The sequence below is a fragment of the Mauremys mutica genome, chromosome 7, assembly GCF_020497125.1.
Source record: "Mauremys mutica isolate MM-2020 ecotype Southern chromosome 7, ASM2049712v1, whole genome shotgun sequence".
Taxonomy (NCBI): Eukaryota; Metazoa; Chordata; order Testudines; family Geoemydidae; genus Mauremys; species Mauremys mutica.
The window spans coordinates 52310114-52329196 of NC_059078.1; the positions used below are offsets into that span (position 1 = coordinate 52310114).

General features: G+C 55.8%; 1 protein-coding gene across 11 annotated transcripts in view; it reads right to left on the bottom strand.

Moving 5' to 3' along the window:
* Positions 1-508: 508 nt before the first annotated feature.
* MST1 (macrophage stimulating 1) overlaps positions 509-19083 on the bottom strand; it is a 44877-nt gene continuing 26302 nt past the window's right edge. For 2 of the 11 annotated variants that reach the window (XM_045024702.1, XM_045024711.1), the window contains 14 exons: positions 15376-15515; positions 14514-14634; positions 13785-13903; positions 12726-12894; positions 11841-11971; positions 7895-7997; positions 7420-7556; positions 6551-6586; positions 6079-6190; positions 4546-4623; positions 2888-3034; positions 1898-2040; positions 1416-1555; positions 509-947 (listed from right to left, as the gene is read on the bottom strand). In XM_045024702.1, coding sequence (XP_044880637.1) covers positions 786-947; positions 1416-1555; positions 1898-2040; positions 2888-3034; positions 4546-4623; positions 6079-6190; positions 6551-6586; positions 7420-7556; positions 7895-7997; positions 11841-11971; positions 12726-12894; positions 13785-13903; positions 14514-14634; positions 15376-15515 — 1738 coding nt within the window. In that variant the 3' untranslated portion in view covers positions 509-785. Of the gene's footprint in view, positions 948-1415; positions 1556-1897; positions 2041-2887; positions 3035-4545; positions 4624-6078; positions 6191-6550; positions 6587-7419; positions 7557-7894; positions 7998-11840; positions 11972-12725; positions 12895-13784; positions 14442-14513; positions 14635-15375; positions 15516-19083 lie in introns of those variants that run through there. The other 9 variants (XM_045024707.1, XM_045024706.1, XM_045024703.1 and 6 more) reach the window with 9 other exon arrangements.

The window sequence follows — 19083 nt, forward strand, 5'->3', positions numbered from 1 at the left end:
ACAAACATAGAAATATAAATCAGCTCCTCTACCCCAACCATGTTCCCCAGGAGCCATGAGTTGATTGTCCCCGCCAGGACCCGCAGGGGCCACATACATCCTTTCCCCCCGACCCTGGCACTGCCTCATGCCCACCCCGAAGACACTTAAGGACTTTCCCCCCTTTTTTGCCCCCCCTACCATTAACTCCAGCCCCTCGCTGCCCTGTCCTGGTGCGCATGGCTGCAGCATACAAGGGGCTCCCAGAAATCCCTGACTGTGCAGCGAGACATGACTAGGCAAGGCTCTGGGCTGCTGTGGGTCACAACTCAGGATTCAGCCCCCCCTTCCTGATCCTCGGGGAGAGGCTCCTTGAAGTGTGCAGGGCCAGAGCTCTCATCTCCCCCAGGCGGACTTGGAGCCTGGCAGGCCCTAGCCGGGTTACCACCAGTCCTTGAGGCTGGTCCTGTACCCCCAGAACCTTGGGGAGCCCCCCTCCTCCCGACCCACATGACGGAGACAGCCACCGACACCTTGAGCATGTTTATTGAAATCAGTCAATATAGTAACCATGAGTACCCTCTGTCCTAGGGCCGGTGGCCACGGCCCAGGGACGGGCTGACCTGGGTTGGTCTCAGCACATGGGACAGACAATCTGGACTCAGAGCCTTGCCCGAGGATGCTTCGAGGGCTTGGCACAGTTTGGCATGGGTGAACGTACATCTCAGAGCTCACGGCCATCACCAGGCAGAGAGGAAAGCAGCGCTGAGCTCTTTGGGTGTTGAGCGGGGCCCCCCGCCACAAGCTCAGAGCATCCTCATCACTTTGTTAATCCAATCGACGTAGACCGACACACGAGTGAAGACGGCTGGCTTGTCCTTGCGGGCACACACACGCATAGGGGTGATGACGCCCTCCAGCACCCAGCAGTCATGGGTCAGGCAGGCCAGCGGCCCTCCATAGTCGCCCTGCAGGGGCCGAGAAAACATTTCAACTTCTGCGCCCTGCCCTGCCCCCTCACAGAGTCTCCCCGTGCTCATCTTGCATGGCGTCTTCCAGGATTCACTTCCAGCCCTCACAGCACTCCCCTCCCTTCCCCATAGCACTTCTTCCCATCCTGCCTCCCACGGCACTCTACTCGCCATAATATGCCTCTCCCCCCCGCATATCACTTCACTCCCCGCTCGCCCACCACAGCACTCTCCTCCCGCATAGCACTGCCCCCCAGCCTGTCCCCCTATGTCACTTCCTCCCCTCCTCCTAAGCACTCTCCACTCCCCCCCCCACAGGACTCCCCTCTCCCACAGTACTCCCCTCTCTCATGGCACTCCCCTCCCCTACAGAACTCCCTCCCAGCCTGCTCCGTACAACACTCCTCTCTCCCACCGTACTCCCCTTCCACAGCATGCACCTCGCAGCGTGCCTCCCCAGCTTACCTCACAGGCCCCCACCCCGGCTCGCAGGGGCGCAGTACACAGCTCACTCTCCTTCACCTGGCCTCTGAGCACCATGTTGCACTTCTTGTTGCTCATCACGGGTAGTTTGGCTACGTTGAGCAGAGTTTTGTTGCCAGTACCTGGGGGCGGAGATAGAGCAGGTGAGCGACCTGAGGGGGCTAGAACCCAGAGACAGGCTGCCCCATCTCGCTTTCCCCCTGGTCTGAACAGGGCTGGCTGGAGGGAAGACTGGCTAGCCGTGAGGGGAGTCCTTGGTTGGGCTCGCATGTGGAAGTGGTGTGGGTGGCGGGGCGAAGAGTAGCGCAGAGGGGAGGCACCATGGGGCAGAAATCCGGCTGGGGCCCCTGTAGTATAGAGGCAGCTGGGGAAGGTAGAGTGTCATTGCAGACAGTCCCAGCTTGTAGAGGAGTCTGGTCGGCATTGGTGTGTGTGTGCGCCCCATTGTATTCTCCAGTCCTCACCTCCTGGCTGCCCCCTCCCTGGCCCTGGGTCTGTACCTCCGGTTTCACCCCATCCAGCGATTTCGCACTCTGTGTTCTCGGGAACGACGTACCGCTCTGGTGGGAGGCAGATGAGAGCCACCCGCTTGTTCAGAGTCGCTGGCCTGCCAAAAGAGAGCAGTGCCGCACAGCTACCCACCCCCACTCCCTGCTTGCCAACGCCCCCTCACCTGTGTCCATGGCCACCCACCTCCCAGCATGTCACCGAGAGGCTCTGCCCTCACGACAGCCATTGCAGGAACAGGCCTTCAGCGCAGAGCAGATTCCAAATGTGACCCGAGCACAACAGAATGGCTACAGGGAGCCTAGGCCAATGACTCGCAGAGTTTTGAAATGCACCATTCAGCTCTGTCCAGTCCTATGGGGTGCTGAATCCGGATCCCCTGAATTTGGTATTAGCTGGAGGATTCCCCCACGCTGCCCCAGATTTCCTGTCCTCCTGCTTGCAGCTGCCTCTTGCTCGTCAGGGGGAATGCCAGATTGGCTCCAGTGCATACCGCTACAAGAAGCCATTGCACCAGGCCATGGGGGCGGGGGGGTCAGGGAAGCAGAGCCAGAGCCAGGGCTCCACCTGCCAGGGCCATATACTAGCCCACCTGCCTCCCTGTCACAGCCAGACACCTGCCCCATGGGCCGGCCCCCTGAACCACCGGCGCCCATACCGCCCTAGGACTCCAGCACCACCCTGCCCATTGTGGCACCCGACACGCTTTGGCAGGGCATGCCCTGTGGCTGTCTGTCCCCAGCGCCCCCGGCTGCCTCCTGGTGGTTCTATGTGGGAGCACAAGAAATCTCTGGAGCCAGCCGGATCTTACAAGGAAAGGCGACACCCCCCCAGTTGAGGGGATAGGCTGTCACAGCAAAGTCTGCACGGTGGGGGTGGGGGTGATTCAGAGTACGCCTTGGCACGAGGTCCCGGCCCCACTAAGCTGACACCCTCAGCCTGCTCACCTGGCCAGTTTCAGCAGGACCAGGTCAGACACGGAGGGCCCGCAGACAAGTTTCAGTATGGGGAGAGCCTGTTTGTCGGGGTCGCTGAGACTGGGGTCCTTGAAGAGGGTCCCAAGTTGGACCTCATAGCTAGACAAGTCAGTGTCACTGCCAAAGAAGGCACGATCCAAGCTGCAGCACATCACTTCAGCACAGTGCCCCCAGGCCTCACTCTGCTCCTCAGCCCCCGCCCTGAGCCCCTCTTTGACCCAAACGCCCTTCCAGATTCTGCACCCCCCTGCACCCCAATCCACTGCCCCAGCATAGAGCCCTCTCCTGCACCCAAACTCCTTCCCAGAGCCCGCACTCTTCACCCCTTCCTACACCCCAATCCCCTGCCCTATCCCTGAGCACCCTCCTGGAGCCCGAACAGCACATGCCCTCCTGCACCTCAATCTCTTCCTCCAGCCCGGAGCACCCTCCAGTACCAAAATCCCATCCCAGAGACCGCAGCCCAACCCCATGCCTCAGCCCAGTGAAAGTGACTAAGGGTAAGCTGAAGTTGCGTACCTTAGATCAACCCACACCCCCCAGTGTAGACCAGGGTGTGGGAAAGCGAAGGATGGAGGGAGTGGGGAATTAAGTTAGCAGAGTGGGGCCTCGGAGATGGGGGTACAGGGGTTTGTCAAGATTGCTTGGATTTGCACTATTAGACAGTTGGCAACCCTACTGGCTGTGCAGGGGCTCTCTTACAGTCCCCCATATCTGGGACCCCGCCTTTCTGGCCAGGGTGCCATTAGGACTGGTCGAGCAAGGACTGGCCCTTCCATGCAGGCCTAGGGCTGCACAGCCCAGGAAGGTGCCCCCCAGACAGCTTGTGTCTGACTATCACTATGGCGGCCTTTCCGTGACTACGCTGAAGGGCTAGTTCTGGGGCCGATAAATGCTGTGCCGCACAGGGGCGGAAGGCCAGGCCGACAGCGGCTGAGTTCGGTGCTGCCCAGACACCTGTGTAGCCTGCTGGTAGGGAGCGTAGGGGTTGAAGGGACAAACCACAGAGTCCTATTTCCCACTGCCCACCTGGGTACTGCAGCACCCACCAGATGATGCCTGCAACTGCTGCAATGTGCCAGTGAACAGGGCCCATCTGACCTCCTGTTTCTGCTCCCCGTCCCATCACTGACCCCTGCCCCGCTGGCTGAGGCCCCCTAGAGGACTGGATGGCGACAACCCTTGGACTGGTGCGGAGCACCTCAAAGGCACCAGCTAGCTGATCTCTGGACAAGTCAGCGGTCCAGAACTCTCTGCAGACTGTCCCCTGTTCCAGCAACGCCCCCCCACCGCCCCACCCCACACACACCTCACAGTGCCATGAGCTCAGCCAGACTGGCATGTGCACAGGACACTGCACTTCCTCTCGCTAAGGCGGGGGGTCTCAAACTCGGGGGCGGAACCCTGCAGGGGGTCGCGAGGTCATGACATGTGGGGTCGCACGCTGTCAACGCCCACCCCAAACTCCGCTTGCCTCTAGCATTTATAATGGTGTTAAATATATAAAAAAGTTTTTTTACTTTATAGGGGGGGGCGCATTTAGAGGCTTTTGATGTGAAACGGGGCGCCAATAAAAAAGTTTGAGCCCCACTGTCCTAAGGGGCCCCAGGGCACAGCTGACACCTTACCAGGAGGAGAAGCACTGGCGCGTGCTGATGACCCATTGCTCCTTCACCAGGGATCCTCCACAGAAATGCACTCCTTTCCTGCAGGGCAGAAAGCACTTATCACACGGGAGATGCAAGATCCAGGCGGCGCCCCTGCCTTCCTCACAGGGCCTGTCACTCTAGTTAGCATTAGGTGGCGCTGGCAGCAGTAACAAAGAGGCGGTGAAAGGGTGATTCGATCAATGTGCAGTATATCGGCACAGGAACTGAATCTTTCATCCTGGGGGTCTATAAGGGTACGTCTTCACTACCCACCGGATCGGCGGGTAGCAATCGATTTCTCGGAGTTTGATATATCGCGTCTCATCTAGACGCGATATATCGAACCCTGAACATGCTCCCGTCGACTTCGGAACTCCACCGGAGCGAGTGGCGGTAGTGGAGTCGTCGGGGGATCCGCGGATGTCGATCCCGCGCCGTGAGGACGGGTAAGTAATTCGAGCTAAGGTACTTCGACTTCAGCTACGCTATTCACGTAGCTGAAGTTGCGTACCTTAGATCGACACCCCTCCCCCCAGTGTAGACCAGGCCTAAGTTAGCAGAGGAAGAGCTACCAGTGTCCATAGGTGGGATGTTGAAGCTAGACAGCTTCATCCTGGAAATCAGGCTTGCAGTTTTGCTGGTGAGAATAATTAACCATTGGAACAATTTACGCAGGGTCCTTGTGGCTTCTCCACCACTGACAATTTTTAACTCAAGATTGGCTGTTTTCTGGCTCTAGGAAATGTTTTGGAGACGTTCTCTGGCCTGTGTCCTACAGAAGGTCACACTGAACCTCGGAATCTCCATGCCTCTCTGAACACTGGGCGTGCTTGGCCTCCAGCAAATCAGCTATGTGACATTGAGGCACATGAGGAATCTCTGCCTCTGTGACATTGGCCACAGTCAGAGAGAAAGGTCACTGGTCTGCATGGCACTTCAACCCATTGTAAGATGGTAGAGGTCTGTGCAGCTTAGCCCGTCCCCTCTGTCCTCTTTGGGGAATCCATGGCAGGAGGTGTGACCATCACTGTTTTTTCTTCAGGTGCCAGTCCCCAGGCCCACGCTATTGCAGCTACCGACTGCCTGGGGGGGGGCGGGGTCTGGATGATGGGGAACTGTTAGACCCGGGGGCAAGGGCCAACGTTGGTGGCTTGCTGAGCCCTAGCCTGTGCCTTGCAAGCCGGATGGGGGAGGATGCAAAGAATGGGCTGAAGCAGCCAGACAGTGTTACCGCCCCCCCCCCCCCCCACCAGAGGCTCCTGGGCCGGGCTCTAGCTGCTCTGGGTGATGCACACATTGCTGCTCCGCACATATTAAACTTTTGTCCCACTGAATGGAGTTCAAATAGCTGCCGGCTGAGTCGCCTTTTCGAGACAGCGGAGCAGTGGCTAGGCACCAATGGCACATGGCTTCTGCAGCTGCTTCCCCATGACCCAACAGGGTCCCACACTCCAGCTCTCCTGCCCCAGCCCCAACCTGGCTGGGCCCTAAATCCCCAGGGCCACTCCTCACCGGTTGCGGATGCTGACAGTCCAAGGTGAGTTCCCGGGGCGCCCCCCGACGATACGGCCCTTTAGCTGGAGGCGTTCGTCCCTCTTTCCGCACTCGGCAAAGACCACAGTATCTACAGGAACGGGGAGGATGAGGCCAGCACTCAGGGGCCCGGGCCGGCAGCAGGCTCAGCAGGAGCTCCCAAAAGACTTCCCCCAGCGAGAGACAGATGGCCATGGTGCACCTGGTGATCTGGCTCGTGCCCCAGTTCTGAGACAGAGGGGGGGGGTCACCTAGGGTCTCTGTGGCCTCACTCATGAGAACTCCCCACCCCCAGGCTGAACTGCTTCCACCTGCCCCAGTCCTGACACAGAGGTGGGGGGGGGGGTCACCTAGGATCTCTGTGGCCTCAGCTCGTGAGCACTCGCCTCAGGCTAAGCTGTCCCCATTGGCCCCAGCACCCAGACTCTGGGTCACAGATGGCGGGCTTTACCTGCAGTCTCCAGGACGGATGGCGTCTTGTCACCTGCTGAGGAAACAAATCAGAGGCGATGAAAGTCAGTTGCCCCAAGGTGGGGGTCAGAGTACGTGAGCCGAGCATGGATGGTGTCAGGCCTGGGGACTGGCCAAAGCACAGCCTGGGGTTGTGCTGGAGAGCGGCACAGTCCTAGGGCTTCATTCCCTCAGCCCTCAACTCAGCTCCCCTCCCCTCACATTTCTGATTAAATCTTTTGAAAACGCCTCCGGGTTTCCAGAGCAGCGGTCCCCCAGGAGTCCCCAGGCCTCCGCAGACTGGTACTGAGCCAGCCTATAGTTGCATCCCTGGAGTGGGGGCGATTGAGTCCTTAATCGCACCCCTTTACCCCTCCTTCATTGCACCCCCCACCCCCCCACCCCAACTGAGCACCTTCTGGCTATGGCCTGTCCGCGCCCCAGTAGCCCCAACTGCCTGACACAGGCACAGCTGGGTATCTGGAACTCTCAAGGCAGTCTAAGCATGCTTGGGGCCACTTGGGGCCCATCCATCTGCCAGGCCAGAGCCCCAGTCTGCCTTGAGCAGGCTCATATCCATGTGCCGAACAACGGGTGGCCAGGCCTGGTTCTGCTGTGGAGCAGGCCCCTGGAGGGGTCAGACCAGTTTGTGGGCTTGCAGATGTGGCCCTGGCAGTGGCCCTGCCCATCATCAGTGTGGGGCACTGGGACAACAGGAGGCTGGGCCATGGGACAGCCAGGCAGAGGGGAGCCAGGCCACGAGCTCACTGCGTTTTCTCAACTCAGCAAGATTGCGCCGGTCCCCAGAGAACATGACGTGGGGCAGCGGCCATGGGACTGAGCTGTCTCCTCTGTGTGCCAGGCACCCACCGCAGGGCTTGATGGCGCAGTAATCAAACTGGGTGCTGGGGTCCATGGTGTAGCACCAGGGCCCGTGGCTGTCGTTGTCGGGGTTCCGGCAATAATTCTCCTCCAGGTGCATGGCGGGGAACATGGCGGGAGAGATCCTGGGAGGCGGTAGCGCAATCAGCCCTGAGTCCTTCCTCCCTCTGCTGCCCTCAGCCACCATCCCTCAGCCCTCCCCCTGCTGCCTCCTCAAGCCCCCGTTGCCCTGGTTTCCTTCTATCCCCCTAACGCTTCAACTGTCTCACACCTCTCATCCCTCATGCCAACACTCCCCCCGGAGGTGGGTGCCATTCCCACTGCCCTTGGCCCTGCTGCTCGCCTTGACCCAGGCTCCATGGCAGGGTCACACGCTTAGGTTCCTGGACCCAGTGCAGAGACCTCCCCACTGGGGACCTCTCCCAGTGGCTGTGGAGGCCACTGTTGGAGACCCTGCACTCACTGGGGAGTATGGGGCGAGCCTGCTGACCACTTCTGGCAAGTGATGCCCTTCCGGGTCTTGCTGATCTTGCCCTTGTACATTTCACCATTTGCCTGGTAACAGTCTGGAGGTGAGGAAAGCGAAATAAGAGCTGTTACCGGGTGTGCACAACTCCCCCACCCCCTCCAGCTCCCTGGCCCCCATCCCCACCATGCCATCTCCCTCAGGGACTATCCCGGTACCAACGGCCAAGTCCTCCCTCCCCTGCTCTGCACTCAGACCCCCAGACACTTCCCAGGAGGTAACATACACACTGTGTTCTGTTATTGTATGGTTGCTCCTGGGCACTGGGCTGTGGATACTCATTTGTTATGGTATGGTTGCTCCAGGGCACTGGGCTATACGCTCTGGTTTGTTAGTTTAGGGTTGCTACTGGGCATTGGGCTGTGTGAACAGATCATAGAACAATAGAAGATTAGGGCTGGAAGAGCCCTCAGGATATCATCTAGTCCAATCCCCTGCTAAACGCAGGCCCAACCCCAACTAAATCATGCTGGTCAGAGCTTTGTCAAACCAGGCCTTAAAAACCTCTATGGCTGGAGATTCCAACACTTCCCTAGATAACCCATTCCAGTGCTACACCACCCTCGTAGTGAAATAGTTTTTCCCTAATATCCAACCTAGACTTCCCGCACTGCTACTTGAGACCATTACTCCTTGTTCTGTCATCTTCCACCACTGAGCGCAAACTAGCTCCAGCCTCTTTGGAACCCCTCTTCAGGTAGTTTAAGGCGGCGATCAAATACCCCACAAATACTCTTCTCTTCCAGAGATTAAATAAGCCCAGTTCCCTCAGCCTCTCCTCCTACATCATGTGCTCCAGCCTCCTAAAATTTTTTGTTGCCCACTGCTGGACTCTCCAATTTCTCCACATCCTTTCTGTTGCAAGTATCCCAAAACTGGACACAATACTCCAGGTGTGGCCTCACCAGTGTTGAACAGCGGGGAATAATCACTTCCCTCGATCTGCTGGCAATGCTCCTATTAATACAGACCAATATGCCGTTGGCCTTCTTGGCAACAAGGGCACACTGCTGACTCATATCCAGCTTCTTATCCACTATAATCCCCAGGTCCTTTTCTGCAGACCTGCTGCCCAGCCATTCGGTCCCTAGTCTGTAGCAGTGCATGGGATTCTTCCATCCTAAGTGCAGGACTCTGCACTTGTCCTTGTTGAACGTCATCATATTTCTTTTGGCCCAATCCTCTAATTTGTCTAGGTCCCTCTGTATCCTATCCCTACCCTCCAGCGTATCAACCACTCCTCCCAGTTTAGTGTCATCCGCAAACTTGCTAAGGGTGCAGTCCACACCATCCTCCAGATCGTTAATGAAGATATTGAATAAAACCGGCCCCAGCACCGACCCTTGGGGCACCCCACTTGATACCGGCTGCCAACTAGACATGGAACCATTGATCACTACCCGTTGAGCCCGACCATCTAGCCAGTTTTCTATCCACCTTACCGTCCATTCATCCAGCCCAGACTTCTTTAACTTGCTGGCAAGAATACTGTGGGAGACTGTATCAAAAGCTTTGCTAAAGTCCAGAAATAGCACATCCACTGCTTTCCCCTCATCCACAGAGCCAGTTATCTCATCATAGAAGGCAATTAGGTTAGTCAGGCATGACTTGCCCTTGGTGAATCCATGCTGACTGTTCCTGATCACTTTCCCCTCCTTTAAGTGGTTCAGGATTGATTCCTTGAGGACCTGTTCCATGATTTTTCCAGGGACTGAGGTGAGACTGACTGGCCTGTAGTTCCCTGGATCTTCCTTCTTCCCTTTTTTAAAGATGGGCACTACATTAGCTTTTTTCCAGTCATCCGGAACCTTCCCCGATCGCCATGATTTTTCAGAGATAATGGCCAATGGCTCTGCAATCTCATCGGCCAACTCCTTTAGCACCCTCGGATGCAGCGCATCCGGCCCCATGGACTTGTGCTCGTCCAGCTTTTCTAAATAGTCCCGAACTACTTCTTTCTCCACAGAGAGCTGGTCACCTCCTCCCCATACCGTGCTGCAGAGTGCAGCTGTCTGGGAGCTGACCTTGTCTGTGAAGACAGAGGCAAAAAAATCATTGAGTACACTAGTTTTCTCCACATCCTCTGTCACTAGGTTCCCTCCCTCATTCAGCAAGGGGCCCACACTTTCCTTGACTTTCTTCCTGTTGCTAACATACCTAAAGAAACCCTTCTTGTTACTCCTAACATCTCCAGCTAGCTGCAACTCCAAGTGTGATTTGGCCTTCCTAATTTCACACCTGCATGCCTGAGCAATACTTTTATACTCCTCCCTGGTTATTTGTCCAATCTTCCACTTCTTGTAAGCTGTTCTTTTGTGTTTAAGACGAGCAAGGATTTCACTGTTAAGCCAAGCTGGTCGCCTGCCATATTTACTTTTCTTCCTACACATCGGGATGGTTTGTTCCTGCAACCTCAATAAGGTTTCTTTAAAATACAGCCAGCTTTCCTCGACTCCTTTCCCCGTCATGTTATTCTCCCAGGGGACCTTGCCCATCAGTTCCCTGAGGGAGTCAAAGTCTGCTTTTCTGAAGTCCAGGGTCTCTGTTCTACTGCTTTCCTTTTTTCCTTGTGTCAGGATCCTGAACTCGACCATCTCATGGTCACTGCCTCCCAGGTTCCCATCCACTATTGCTTCCTCTACTATTTCTTCCCTGTTTGTGAGCAGCAGGTCAAGAAGAGCTTTTCCCCTAGTTGGTTCCTCCAGCACTTGCACCAGGAAATTGTCCCCTACACTTTCCAGAAACTTCCTGGATTGTCTGTGCACCGCTGTATTGGTCTCCCAGCAGATATCGGGGTGATTAAAGTCACCCATGAGAACCAGAATCATATTGCTGTCTTACATATAGTACAATTCCTCTACCTTTTCTCCCCCGACTTGTCCAATCCCATCATAGCATTAGTAGGAACATTGCCAGCAGATCGAGGAAAGGAATTGTTCTCCTCTATTTGGCACTGCTGAGTCCACTTCTAAAGTACTGCGTCCAGTTTCGGGGCGGGCAACTACAGAAAGGATATGAACAAATTGAAGACAGTCGAGCGGAGGGCAAGAAAAATGATCATGAGGCTGCGACACATGAATTTCGAGGAGAGACTGAGGGAACTGGGCTTGTTTAGTCTGCAGAAGAGAAGAGTGAGGGGGGATTTGATGGCAGCCTTCAACTACCTGAAGGGGGGTTCAAAGAGGATGGAGCAAGGCTGTTCTCAGTGGTAGCAGATGGCAGAACAAGGAGCAATGGTCTCAAGTTGCAGTGGGGGCGGTCTAGGTTGGCTAGTAGGAAAGACGTTTGACTAGGAGGGTAGTGAAGCACTGGACTGGATTACCTAGGAAGGTGATGGACTGTCCATCCTTAGAGGTTTTTAAGGGCCAGTTTGAGAAAACCCTGGCTGGGATGATTTAGTTGGTGTTGGTCCTGCTTTGAGTGGTGGTGGGGGGGGGTTGGACTAGATGACCTCCTGAGGTCCTTTCCAGTCCTACTCTTCTATAGAATCACAGAATATCAGGGTTGGAAGGGACCTCAGGAGGTCATCTATTCCAACCTCCTGCTCAAAGCAGGACCAAGCCTCAACTAAATCCCCAAATGGTCCCCTCAAGGATTGAACTCATAACCCTTGGTTTAGCAGGCCAATGCTCAAACTACTGAGCTATCCCTCTCCCTATGATTCTTTGATAGTTCCCTGACTGTGCCAGGACTTCCAATTATGCCTGGTTCTTCTCCAGGTTTTTTGTGTTCGAGTACAGGCACCTAAGATAACTAGATGATTTATTATTGTAGCGTTGCTCCTGGGCACTGGCCTGTGGGTACCAGTTCTTGTAGGGTTACTCTGGGGCATTGGACTGTGACAACTGGTTTGTTGTCTCCTCCCCGCCAGGGCAGTCCTCACCCTCCACCTCCACCTCGTCGGTGCAGCGTTTGATCTGGAAGCAGAAGGCGACGCGCATGCTGGGCAGGCTGGTGAAGCACCAGGGGGCCTCTGAACCATCAGGGTTCCGGCAGTAATTCTCCCGCAGGTCCCTGGCAGACACACCAGCTCAGCTTGGGAACGTCAAAGACAAAAGGACGCAGCGTGCAGCAGCTGCCAGCCCCCATCATGGCCCAGCCGTGGGTAGGGGGCTGGAATGTCCAAGGCTCTCCCCCCACAGACATGCCAGGAGGAGGCAGGCCCTCTGCAAGTTTGGCGCCACCCCATCTGGGCCAGGCCCTGCAACCACAGAACCAGCGAGCCCTGCCTGGCCTCACACCACACTCCTAGCCCTGCCCGGTTCCTCAAGCTGGCTCCCACGCTGTGACTGCCAGCTGCAGAGCCAGCCCCTCCTGCCCCACTTCGGCTGGGGCAATGCTGCAGCTGCCAGACTGATGTCTACATTGCCACAGGAGAGCCTGAAACACAAAGGACTTGAGCCAGGGAGTCTGGACGCAGCCAGCTCAAGCCAAAGCAGCACAGCCAGCCAGGACCCTGGGTGTTTATTCAGGCAGCTAGAGCAGTGTGCACTGGTGCCGGCCCTCATTTTGCGGGGAACAGATAACCCCTCTCCAGGTACTCCCCCAAGAACCCCTGGCAACCCTAGCCCCCCCCCGGGAGACCAGCGACCCCCTCCTCCAGATAGTTCCCCCAGGACCCCAGTTAGCCTCCAGGGGCCACCCAGCAATCCCTACTCAGATGCGCAGTAAATTATTCTTCCTGTGCACAAGGACTCCCCCCGCCCTTAACGTCCAGCATATAGACCTCTAGCAGCGCCTCCCTCCCCCAACCAGTTCCATCGCCTACTTGCACTCGTATTCCTCGGGCCGGAAGTGGTGCCGGTGGGGGGTCTGGGCGTCCCAGCGCTGGCAGGGGATTCCTGACGTGGTGACGTTTACCTTGCCCCGGTAGCCTTCGCCTTTGTGCTTGAAGCAGCTGCTGGTGGTGTCTGCCACGTGTGGGCGTTTCTCTGTTTCTGTGGATGGGGGCAGTGGCAAAGGCCAAACGTCACTGGGTGCTGGCTTGGGAGCACCAGAGAGCAGTGGTGTATGTTGTGGGCGCTGGGACACCATTCACCCTAGCACCAGCCTGATGACCAGGGGACTGGTCACGCTGCAGACTCTTCGCTGGCAGGGTCCTGCCATGCGCTCAAGACTGTGAGCCAGAGGCTGGACCTCACGGGCTCTCTGAAATACCCCTAAGGACATGGAACATGTTCCTGAGTGCCAGAGGGTGGGCATTGTGCGAGGGGTTGGGGGAGGTCTTATCCCCTGCACAGGGACACAGCAGAGAGCAGTGTTGGGCAGTGGCAGCAGGGAGGCGTTGGCCAGGAAAGGTATGTCATGGCTACATGACTCGACTCTGCTGAGGCATGGGAGCAGCGATCCGGGCACTACAGCGCAGGGTGTCCCTGCCAGATGGCTAGTCCTCACACCATCAGGGACCAGAGCCATATTGGGCACTTCAGCGTGACTCTCAGGCCTGGTCTACACTGGGGGGGGGGGTTGAACTAAGGTACGCAAGTTCAGCTACGCGAATAGTGTAGCTGAACTCGAACTACCTTAGTTCGAACTACTCACCCGTCCAGACGCCGCGGGATCGAAGTCCGCGGCTTCCCCGTCGACTCCGCCACCGCCGTTCACGGTGGTGGAGTTCCGGAGTCGACGGGAGCGCGTTCGGAGTTCGATATATCGCATCTAGATGAGACGCGATATATCGAACTCCGAGAAGTCGAACGCTACCCGCCGACCCGGGCGGGTAGTATAGACGTAGCCTCAGTGAGGTTAACGATGATACGGACATAGCAGTATGGGAAACACATCCCACACATGCCCTTTGGCACCCACAGCACACCACATCACTTACTGCATTTGCGGAGGTGGCAGTATTCCCGCTCCCGGGCAGGATCTGTGGTGTAGCACCAGGGGCCCACGGAGCTGTCAGGGTTGCGGCAGTAATTGTCATCCAGATCCATCTCAGGATATCTGGGTGGGATAGGGAGGAGGCGGGGGAAAGAGGTGAGGGAAACCTTGATATTTACAAAGCCATGTTCTGCTCCAGTCCTGGTCCAAGAACTTCTGGGATGTGCTCTCCCCCTGCTCGGACCCCGCCCAGGAAGTGTATTTTCAGTGAGGCCCCACAGCCTGACCCTTGGCAGTGACCAGCCCTGTTTGGGGGACATGGCCAGGATCCTTGTTACCCACAGAATCTTGGCGCTGGGCCCTGCCTGAACATGGCAGTGGGGCTGGGCAGTGCCAAGAATGCTCCTCTGCAGGTGGCACTGCCAGCCTGCGGGCTCAGCATTGGGAGCAGAGACCGTCTCTGCTTGTGCCAATCCCATTCCAGAGTGTCATGTCCTCAGGCTGGTCTGCATTCACTGCAGGGCCTCCGCAGTGCTGGGGGCTCAGGCTTCCAAGCCCCTAGGAATTCATGGGCAGCAGCCAGTGATCCTGGGGAACGCTCTGCTCTGGACAGCGTGCTGAGATGCCCCGCCACTACCCAGCCCTACTCCCTCCTGAGGCACCCTCCCATCCCAAACTGAGAACATCCTGCCGGGGATGAGCAATCCCAGCCCCAAGCAGGGCGGGCTGGTACTTGTGGGGATGGTACGGGTGCTTGTGCGGGTGCTGTAGGTCCCAGCGCTGGCACTCCCGCCCGGATTCCGTGTGGTCCACCAGTCCCCGGTAATCTTCCCCATTACACAACACGCACACGGCTGCAAGAGAGAGGCATGCTTTAGGCATGGAGCGAGGCAGGGCACACGCAGGCTGGCAGCTCTGGGCCTCTGCCAGCTGTGCAGGTGGGCATCGCGGATGCTGAACCCAGAGAATTCACGGCATTCCCCAAATCTCCCAGCTCTGCCCCCAGAAGAGCCCCCCACATTGCAGACCATCATCCAGCAGACTAATGCCAGGCAAGGGTTTGTGGGTAGTACCCTGGATCCAGTCGTGCATGACAGTGCGCAGGGGTGCTAGGGCATGTGTGGGTTGGGTTCTGGTGCACAGGCACCAGCTGACACGTGGGGAGTGAGGGGCCTTCCCGCCATCACACGGAGGCAGGTGAGATGTCTGGCCGTTGCACGTGGGCGATAGCTATTCCATGTCTGTGGGTTCTCTGGGTCTGGAGCACGAATGGAAAAAAATAGTGGGTGCTCAGCATCCACCGGCCACAGCTGTTCCACCCATGCTCATCAGATAATGGGGAACACCCCCGCCAAACAGCTGATGTTGGTGGTGCCACTGCCAAACTGCGGTTTGGCGTTTGAGGGGACCTGGGGGAGGGCAGAGAGTGGTGGGTGTGTGGGAGCCTCGGGGAGGGGTCAGAGTGGAGGCGGGAAGAGGCGGAGCGAAGACGGGGCCTTGGGGGGAGGCTGAGTGGGGTTGGAGCCTCAGGTGAAACACCCCCTGGGAAAAGGAAAAGTCGGCACCTGTGCTTGGGGAAGGGGGGGTTAACTCACCATCTTCACACTTCTTGATACCACAGCTCTGGTGCCGGACGGCCGGGTCCGTAGTGTAGCACCATGGACCCCGCTCATCTCTGTCTGGGTTCCGGCAGTAGTTCTCCTCCAGGCCGTTCCGCAGAGAGGGCGAAAACCTGCTGGGATACAGAGAGCGCAGGGGACTGGAATGGTTTCAGTGACTGGGTCTCTCTCAGCACTCAGGCCAGGGCTACATTACAAACGTAGGTCAATGTAAGTGGCCTGGCAGAGACTTACAGCCAGATTGTCGCTCTGGTGATCGATGCAGCAGGGTTGATTTAGCAGGTCTAGTGAAGACCTACCAAATCGACTGCAGATCAATCTCTGGTCGACCCCCATACTCCAGCCCTTACGAAAAGATAAGGTAAGTCAACGGGCGAGTGTCTCCCATCAACCCAGTGTTGTGTAGACCCCATAGTAAGTTGACCGTAGCTACGTCGACTCCTAAGCTATGTCGACTAACTCACTTTGGTAGTGTACACATAGCCTAAGGGTACGTCCATACTACCCGCCCGGATCGGCAGGTAGCGATCGACTTCTCAGAGTTCGATATATCGCGTCTCATCTAGACGCGATATATCGAACTCCGAACACGCTCCCGTCGACTCCGGAACTCCACCACTGCGAACGGCGGTGGCGGAGTCGACGGGGGAGCCGCGGACTTCGATCCCGCGGCGTCTGGACGGGTAAGTAGTTCGAACTAAGGTAGTTCGAGTTCAGCTACGCTATTCGCGTAGCTGAACTTGCGTACCTTAGTTTGACACCCCCCCCCCAGTGTAGACCAGGCCTGAGTTATGCATATGTCTTCCAGCAGTTGTCAGAACCCCATTACACCAGCCGAGTAAATTTGCCTCACAGACTAGGGTGTATGACACTCTGTGCCCAAAAGCAACACCCTGACACCACCATATTCATCACTCTCAGATAATTATGCTACAAAGTGAGCCTTGTGAGGTAGAATTCTTGTTGAATTGTATGAGGAGTTATTAATTTTGCTATGTGTATGTCACAGAAAGATGCTATGATGTTGGAAACACCTATAACTAGCCTTTCAGGTACACCAGTGAAGAAACTAGATAATACTACTGGCCCAACAGTAAAGACAATGGACCATGGAAAAAGTTTGTTCTCACTGGGGAGTGCTTCAGCCAGCCTATAGATAATGGCGGCTAATGTAAGGACATGTTACCAGACCACATGTCACTAAACTCAATTCTGGAACATCCATTTTTCCACAATGTTGATAAATGCAAAGTAATGTACATTGGAAAATATAATCCCAACTATAAATATACAATTATGGGGTCTAAATTAGCTTTTCTCACTCAAGAAAGAGATCTTGGAGTCATTGTGGCTAGTTCTCTCAAAACATCCACTCAATGTGCAGGGGCAGACAAAAAAGCTAACAGACTGTTAAGACTCATTAAGATAATAAGAGAAAATATCATATTGCCTCTAAATAAATCCATGGTATGTCAAAGCTTGAATATTGCATGTAGGTGTGTTCGCCTCATCTCAAAAAAGATATATTGGAATTGGAAAAGATTCAGAAAAGGGCAACAAAAATGAGTAAGGCTATGGAACGGCTGCCGTATGAGGCACGATTAATAAAACGGGACTTTTCTGGTTGGAAAAGTGACGATTTGGGGGGTTATGATAGAGCTCTATAAACTCATGACTGGCCTAATAGATAAGGAAGTTTTATTTACACCTTCTCGTAACACGTGAACTGCAGGGGCGGGAGGCACCAAATGAAATTAATAGGGGCAGGTTTAAACCAACAAAAATAAATATTTCACCACACATAATAGGGCTCAAAAAATAATTAGATAAATTCATGGCTGGTAGTCCACCAACAGCAGTATGGGCAGGGATGGTATAGAATCATAGAAGGTTAGAGTTGAAAGAGACCTGAGGAGGTCATCTAGTCCAATGCTTTGCTCAAAACAGGACCAGCCCCAACTAAATCATCCCAGCCAGGGCATTGTCAAGCTGTACCTTTAAAAACCAACTCCTTAGATAACCCATTCCACTGCTTCACCACCCTCCTAGTGAAATAGTTTTTCCTAATATCCAACTGTAGCGGGGTGGTCACCCCAGTCCTGCCCGGAGGGGTTAAAAACAGCCCTAGAGAGGGCTATACCTGGGGAATGGCTGATTGGGAAAGAAGCCTCAGCTGGGTCCATGCCCCAATTACAGCCCAGCTGACCCTTATAAGAGCCCATTGGGCCTGGAACAGAGTCTCTGTCTCTAGCGGGAGAAAGGCCTGGCTGCTGGGAAGCTGAACCATGTATCAGAAGTGGAGCTGGGCTGGGGAAAGGCCGGACGAGCTGGGGAAATATCCGGCCTGGAAAAAACATCCCAGGCTTCAGGCTTTGTTAAGGCCGAAAGGTACTGGGGTTGCAACAGGGCTGCACAAGGATAGGCAGAGGCAGCAGGTCCACAACCTTCTTGTCAGTCATGAGTGGCTCATATACTGCTGTGTTCCCAGTGAGTGGGGGGGCTCAGGGGCGGCTCCAGGCACCAGCGCACCAAGCACGTGCCTGGGGCGGCAACCGGGGGGGGGCGGGGCGGCCTGCAGGTCGCCATGAGGGGGGCAGTCAGGCTGCCTTCGGCGGCTTGCCTGCGGGAGGTCCGCCGGACCCGCCGAAGCTGTGGGACAGGCGGACCTGCCACAAGCATGCCGCCGAATCCATGTTACCAGAGGACCTCCCACAGGCGCACCTCCTAAAGCCACCTGACTGCCATGCTTGGGGCGGCAAAATACATAGAGCGGCCCCTGGGGGTGGGGGGGCTAGATGGTAACTGACAGTAGCCACAGACTCAGGCGACATTGGGAATAGGGGGTTGTGGGATTCCCCAAAGAGGAAACCCGCATAAGGGAAATTGGAGCTGGGAGGGACAGGGCGGGGGGGGGGGGCAGCAGCAAGGCTGGACATCGGCCTGCAGCGGGTGCCCTGTATCAAAAGCGCTAATTCCCAGGACGACCGAAAGGCGGTCACTAAACTTTACGGAATAGTAGATATGCTGGAGGGTAGGGATAGGATACAGAGGGACCTAGACAAATTAGCGGATTGGGCCAAAAGAAACCTTATGAGGTTCAACAAGAACAAGTGCAGAGTCCTGTACTTGGGATGGAAGAATCCCATGAAATCCGACATACTAGAGAATGAATAGCTAGGCAGCTGTTCTGCAGAAAAAGACCAAGGAGTTACATTGGAGGAGAGCTGGATATAAGTCGACCGTGTACTCTTGTTGCCAAGAAGACCAATGGCCTTTTCAGCTGCATAAGTAGGGGTATTGCCAAGAGATCGAGGGACGTGATCATGCCCCTCTATTCGACATTGGTGAGGCCTCATCTGGAGTACTGTGTCCAGTTTTTGGGCCCCACACTAGGATGTGGAAAAATTGGGAAGTGTCCAGCAGAGAATAACAAAAATGATTAGCACATGGCTTATGAGAGGCTGAGGGAACTGGGATTGTTCAGTCTGCAAAAGACAAGAATGGGCGGGGGTGAAGCACTGGAAAGGGTTCCTAAGGAGGGCGTGCTATCTACTTTCTTAGAGGTTTTTAAGGTCATACTGGGATGATTTATTTGGGAATAGGTTCTGCTTTGACCAGGGCTTTGGAGTAGAAAACTGCTTGAGGATCCTTTCAACCCTAATATTCGATGATTCTATGAGAAGT